At 34.4% G+C, this 7,280-nt stretch overlaps 1 protein-coding gene across 1 annotated transcript in view; it reads right to left on the minus strand.

Annotated features, from left to right (window-relative positions):
• Positions 1-7,280, minus strand: part of Muc19 (mucin 19, oligomeric) — a gene marked incomplete at its 3' end in the record, with an annotated part of 63,925 nt that overhangs the window by 36,218 nt on the left and 20,427 nt on the right. The window contains exons 7-12 of the mRNA XM_013505918.1: positions 6,790-6,860; positions 6,358-6,418; positions 6,088-6,185; positions 2,485-2,695; positions 1,721-1,843; positions 1,173-1,296 (exon numbers count right to left, since the gene is read on the minus strand). Coding sequence (XP_013361372.1) covers positions 1,173-1,296; positions 1,721-1,843; positions 2,485-2,695; positions 6,088-6,185; positions 6,358-6,418; positions 6,790-6,860 — 688 coding nt within the window. The remainder of the gene's footprint in view (positions 1-1,172; positions 1,297-1,720; positions 1,844-2,484; positions 2,696-6,087; positions 6,186-6,357; positions 6,419-6,789; positions 6,861-7,280) is intronic.

Consider the following 7,280-nt stretch of genomic DNA (forward strand, 5'->3'; position numbering starts at 1 on the left):
GAGTTCAGTTCCTGGTACCAGAGAAAAACCAAAAAAAAAAAAAAAAAAAAAAGACTCAGTATGCAAAAATATTGTGAAATATCTCATTAACTTTATTCTGTTAATTTTATGCTGACCTAGTATTTTGGAGGTGCTGAATTATATAAACTACGTTATTAAAATTAATTTCAACTGTTTGCTTCTTTTTTCTTTTTAGAAGATAACAGAAAATGTTAAATTATCTATGTGAATCATTTTTGTGGATTCTTTTTTGCTCACATAACACTATTATAGACAGTCAATAAGTCATAGTTGTTCTCACTGATAATTACTATGGATATATTATTACCACAATGACAAAGTATTTCTTATTTATAGAGAAAATGTCATAGCATAAGCAACAGGGTTTTATTGAGTCAAATTATTTCCCTACATGGATACAATTTATTTCTAGCAAAATCCTTTGCATTCGTGCAGAAACAGGTGTTTCACAGAAAAACCATGATGAGGAATGACAAAAATTTCACTGATCAACATATTGTTGCTGAATGTAAAAGGAAAACTAAAACTGACTATCCAAATTACAGAGAAATAATCTACACTAACGTTAGACATGTTAAAATTCACTCCCAATTAAACAAACTATGTATTATCACCAGTGTAGCCATGTATAGAAATTATTTGAAAAGCATTGTTTGTGTTCCACATTTTATTAAACATTCTTGGCAGAACTAACATCATTATTATTTCATTTTTGTCATTAAAATCTTGTGCTATGCTTTGCTTTATATTAACAATGACTGTACCAAGTGGTTTGCCATTCAAATCACTATTTCAGTTAGTGAATAACATTATCTTTTAAAGATAGAAAAAGCCTTATATTTTATAATAAAAAATACACTAAGCTTTTCTAACAGAAAAAGAGAAAATTATAACACAGAAAATGCCATGAGATCACTACTTATTTCTGTAAAATTAAAGAATGCATTTAGGAATTTTTTTAAAACAGATAAAAATATTTGTATTATTTCACCATTAATAAAATGTGGACAGGAGCGGGGGATTTAGCTCAGTGGCACAGCACCTGCCTGGCAAGCGCAAGGTCATGAGTTCAATTCCCAGTACCAGAGAAAAAACAAAAAAAAAATAATAATAATACTAAAATAAAATGTGGACAAAAAGCACACACATACCACTGAGACCCACAAGGACCTTCTCGGACTTCTCCAGGGTTATACACTTTTCCATTGGATTCACAGGGACAACTTTCCTTTAATACACACTTTCCTTTCTCTCCAATATCATCCAGTAGATAACCTAAAGTACATTATAAAAGGTTAATCTAGAGATTATACAAACATCAGTAAATCATGTCACATTCTGTTTTGAAGCTACTCCTAATTTAGTTCTTGCAAGTATGACAAGAAGAAGATAACAATTCCTTCTATAAGAATGACTCCTCATTTAGACTGGCAGGGTGCTGATGACACTTGCCTGAGGCTCAGTTTCTGTTTTGAAGAGCATGCTCCTGGGAAGCCCAAAATAGGAATAGAGAACATTCTGTGGAGTCGGGTGGCCCTCAGGTGTGTACAGATAGAAACACACACCAGCTTTAAAGTGTCTCTAATCCTCCTCTATAGATTGCTATGAAGCTAGACTAGGATCAACTGAATTGTTGAAATATCTTGCTGCAAATAAAATGCTACCCAAAGTGTGACTTGGCCTGTCACGGAGGTATTACCTTCTTGGCAGGTGCAGCCACTCACACATTCGCTGTCTTGAAAAGGAGCCACGTTAGAGCAAGTTGCAGGGTTCGAGAGCCCACATTCTTTGTAGATATGTTTCTCTGGGCATTGAGGCTTTTCTGGAAATATAAAAAATATATGGGCATGTAAATTAGTGAAAATGAATGAGACAAGTACATAATATTCAAACGAGGAGTTTTGCAAGTGGGATTCTTTGAGTCTGATTTTGAGGACATTAGTCAATCTTTAAGATACTGGATATAAGTAAATTATGTAAATTTCTCCTGCATTATTTTATACATTTAATTTAGAGAAAATGAATAGTGTACGTAATTTCATCTCAAATTGAAATCAGTTATTTTACTTGTATTATGAAGATTGATCAAAGCATAAGGAAAAGTATATTAATATTTGGAAGAAGCTAATATTTGTGTTTTATTATTTTCAAAATAAAATCATAGTACTTATCTATATATGTTTGATAAATTTTCCAGTTTTCCACAGAATTTACTCATTTTCCCCCACGACTTTTCAGTAATGATTACAAAGCTCTTAATTAAGGTCTTAGCCCCCCAACTGGGACTTGATCACATCACAAAACATGAGTCTCAGCTTCCTCATAAGCGCACGTCAGAGACAAAATTTTATTCTCAGATCCTTCCTAGGGTTTAGAATCTTTTGAGACAACTATGTGGAAATAGAGCTGAATTTTACAGTGTTAGGAGAACTTACTCATCACCTACAGTAGTCAAGAACTTACCACAAACCACACTGGAATCATCTCTCCAGGATTCAAAGACACCAGGCCCGTCAGAAGCACAGAGTCGGGACAACTCCGAGAAAGTGTCACATGCAGAATTTCTGTTTCCGCTTTGGCAGTACTCATCAACGCAGACTGCTTTGTAGTCACTGGATAAAGTGGCAACCCTCTTACATTTCTCAAAGTAAGTCCCAATAATGTTGTTACAGTACTGCAACACAAAACAGGATGTTTTATTAAAACATCAGAAAAATGGGCTATAAAATGAAGCTTTAGGAAAAGATAAACATAGAAGTTTTGTTTGTTTCTGCATAATATCCTGTAACTTTGACAGGAATAATTGCTTGTTTGTTTGTTTGTTTGTCTTTTTGAGACAGGGTTTCATTATTCAGTTCAGTCTTGAACTCACTTTGTAGTCCAGACTGGCCTCAACTCACAGGAATTCTCCTGCCTCAGCCTCCTGAGTGCTGGGAGAGAAGTGTTGAACACTGCTTGAAATAATTTTTTTTTAAGTATTAAGATTGATAAAATGACTTGTAAAGAACACTTCATTTCTGGCATTTTATATTGCTATATAATGTATAATACAAACACTATACCTAAATTTATCCAAAACGTCTCCAACCATAGTATGAATCTTAGAACTTGAGAAAATAGAAGGGGAAAGAAGAGCTTGATTAATGCCAAAGATTGGACTGGTAACTGATGGAATAACACAAGACACAGAAGGGATGTTTTCCCTTCAACTGGGAATGTGTGTATTTGATGAGCGAACAGACAACCCTAAAGTACGGTGTCTATGTGTTGTGTTTATGTGTGAGTATGTGTGTGAGGAAACTGTGAGAGTTTACTCTGAAAACAACATTCTGTTCTAAGTAAAGGAAATAAAGACATGTTATTGAATTAATAAGGTTCAAATTTCAATGTTAACAACGTTTTTGTTTCCAGAGAAACATAAAAGCTCCAATCAAACAAATGTGTAATTTGCACCAATCAGGTCAAGGAAGGCTGATAAAAAGAACTGAGTCACGTATAAACAATATTTTCTTTCTCTTTCCTTTGTGCATTTTTCTCATCAGTTCAAGGTTTCTTTCTGGTAAGAAACATTATGCTGTCTGCTCTGAGATTAACATACTGTCTTCTACATATGCTAGTCCTTAGTAAATGTACACTGGTTTGAACATAAATTTAAATATCACGTGACTGATATTATTATGCTACCAGAAGTTAAGTTCTAAGATGCTATGCAACCATGACAGCAGAAAGAAACAAGACCTCTACCACCACAGAACTCATTGTCTTGGAGAATACATGAGAAAAACTAAGAATGCTTAGTGTACCATCAGAAGTGAGGATGCACAGCATAGGTTACCAAGGAAAGAAAAAAACAACAGCAGCAAAGATCAAGGAGGGTTTCAAAGGAAGAAGGTGGATGACTTCATACAGCACCCTGGCTTCATTTGCTTTGCACAAAGATCATGAGACAGCTATTGGCACAGTGCGACCCAACATTCATCGATAAAGCAGTTGTTTCTTCTATCCCTACCATCTTTTGATCTTGCGAATTTCATTCTAGATTGAAATAAGAATCTGCGTATGTTTACATAGTCATGAAATAGCGGCAACCTACCAAATTAAACATAGCAAAATAACCCTAACCCAAAATTCACAAAGTAAATGGTAAGTGTTTTTAAGTATAATTACGACTGCCACCAAAAAGGCAGAGGATGTAGGGGTGATCACCGGGACTGCAGAGTTGGGGAAAGTAAGGGAGTGAGAGACAGTTCACAGATTTGTGCTGTCAGAGGAGAATGAAGTCAGTACCATCCAGAGCTCATGATGGAGAGGTGATGCCTAAGATCCTATGCAGAGGAAATGAGAATGCTCCCCTAATAGCCAGTAAATACCACACTGTTTGAGGGAAATTTTATCTTAGCATCTATAGCCCAACTAAATCCAAAAAATAGACTAGAACATTGGAGTTACACAGTTTTAAAAATAAGGTATGAGTGCCAAGAGGGGAGGTTTGCTATCTGACTTGAATGTAAGGGTAACAAATCCATTATAATTAAAACGGCTTGGTATTGGCACTAAACAGACACAACAGCCAATAGAACAGAACAGAAATCCCCGAGTCAAATCCAAACAAAACAAAAAACTGGGCACCAAGAGCTCACAATGGAGAAAGGATAGGCCTTTCACCAAATGATGCCTGAAAACAGAATTTCCACATGCAAAATATAGAATTTAAACCCTGATCTTACAACATACACAAAGATTAAAATAGATTTATTTAAAAAGTAAGTATAAAATTTATATTTATATATGATATATTTATATTTATATTAATTTATATTTATATATTATATTTGGAAAATACAAAACTCCTGGATCAGAACATAGGATAAAAACTCCTGCACATCACCTTTACTGGTGATTTTCCTGGATGTCATATAGAAACTCAGGCCACAAATGCAAAAATAAGTAAATGGAATGACATGGATCTAAAAAGCTCCCATATAACAGAGAAAACAAAAAATTGAAATGACACCCTACAGATTGGGAAAAATATTCACAAACTGAAGTCTGATGAGGAGTTAGTATCCAAATAAAAATTAACACAACTCAAAATGCAGTGACAAATAACCCATTGAAAAATGGGCAAAGATCTGAGTAGATATTTCTCCAAAGATAACACAGAAATGGCTAAGGTGTTTGAAAAGTTGCTGAACATCATTAACTATCAGGGAAATGTAAATAAAGACCACTATAAGATATTTTCTCACATCTATTAGGATAAATATTAGCAAAAAGTTGAAAAGTAAAAAATGTCAGCCAGAGTATGACACTGGTGGTAGAAAAGTAAACCGGCAGAACCGTTATAGAAAACAGTCAGGAAGTTTCTGAAGAAATGAAAGCAAGACCACATTATGACCCAGCAATCAAAGAAAATAGAAGTCACCTACTTACAAAGGTTTATACTCCTATATTATTGCAACATTATCCGCAATAGCTGAGATCTGAATACCTAAGTATCCGAGAGACAAATAACAGATAAAGAAATAGTGGAACATACCTACAATGCAGCATTATTTGGCCCTGAAATGAACAAAACCTTGCCATTTGCCACAACAAAGAATGTTATTCTTGGTGAAACAATAAAAATGAAACATACTGAATGATCTCATATGTGAACTCTTTAAAAAGTAATCAAATATATAGACAGAAGAAAATAGTTACGGGCTCAGGGAAAAGTTTAAACAAGTAACTGTAGATCAGAGGACACACAGTAGCCCATATGAAGCATGGACATGTGTAAAGACCTAATGTACATCATGAAGACTACAGTTAATGAAATTTTACTTTTTGCAAGATTCATGCTGAATGAGTAGATTTTAGCGGCTCTTAAAAATAAAGCAAAAAATGGGCAACTGTATTATGATTGACATTAACTTGCTGCAGCATAGTCACTTTTTACTTTCTATGCATATTCCACTAATGTCATGTTGTACACCCTTAAATATACATTGATGTTTATGTTAAAAAGAAGCCAGTGGGGAACATTGCTAAAATTTGTTACAAAATAAAATATAGATTTCTGACCTGTTCTCCATCTTCGCAAACTTCGTAGCTTTTACTAACAGCACTGGGACAATCACCAGGAATTTTACTATTGGCAATGTGCTCATTAATATCTTGACCTTAAAATGAAAGCATTGTTTAGTTTGAGGTATTCGTTATAAATAAATTCTCCATTTAGCAATGCATTCTTTAGACAAATGCAAATTCTGATGAGATTTATCCAAATATTGAAAAAATTATATTCTGGCTTTCCTCTAGAAAGCAATGTGTTTTAAACCACTGAAATCTTACCTGGAGTGCTATTGAAATTACCACAGAGGCCGCAAGTTTCGTATGGCTTGTACAGTGTGAGCTTTAAAAAAATACATTTATATTTTAATAAAATACTGAAAACATCTCAAGATAAAACTTATCCAAACCAAAGGATGGGGTCTTTTCATACTCAATTCTGTATAAGCTGGTTACTTAGGAGTATATGGGGTGTGATCAAAAAATACGGTGATTTTAAAAATGTATTACATTAAGAGATATATTGTCATTAATCCCTCTCAAAGGAGTCCCCTCCACTTCCAACACACTTATCCTACTTTTCTTGCACTTTCCAAAGTGGTTTAGGAATGTCTCTTTCATGCCTTTAGTTGCATTGTTCTGGCTGCCTTGATTTAAAACATTTCCCTTTCATGGTCATTTCGACTTCAGGGACAACCAGAAGTCACTTGGTACCAGATCCAGTGAATAAGGTAGATGAGGACACACTGTAAGGTTTTGATGAGCCTGCTTTTTGCTAGGTGGCACTTGGTAGCAGCATTCTCAGTATGTTTAATCACACCTTGTACTAAGGCCTTTTTATCAGAAATAACCTCCAGAATTTAGGACAGGTCCAGTTTTCTCTCTCACTTACTAATTATGTGTCATTAGATTATTTAACTTTCCCTGGCCTACATTTTCTGAGTTCCATTATCTGCTAAATAAGATTAATAATAGTATATACTTCAACCTATTTTGGATATTAAATAAAATAATGCTCAACATAGTGATGAATACAGGGATTTCTCACCAAATCTCAAGTGTTTAAATTCCTTATAGCATATTACTTTTTTGTTTTGTTTTGTTTCCAGGACCAGGAATTGAACTCACGACCTCACACTTGCCAGGCAGGTGCTGTGCCACTGAGCTAAATTCCCAGTCCCATAACATATTACTTCTATTTAAAA

This window comes from Chinchilla lanigera, unplaced genomic scaffold, assembly GCF_000276665.1.
Source record: "Chinchilla lanigera isolate Chin_1 unplaced genomic scaffold, ChiLan1.0 scaffold00104, whole genome shotgun sequence".
NCBI classification, from domain to species: domain Eukaryota; kingdom Metazoa; phylum Chordata; class Mammalia; order Rodentia; family Chinchillidae; genus Chinchilla; species Chinchilla lanigera.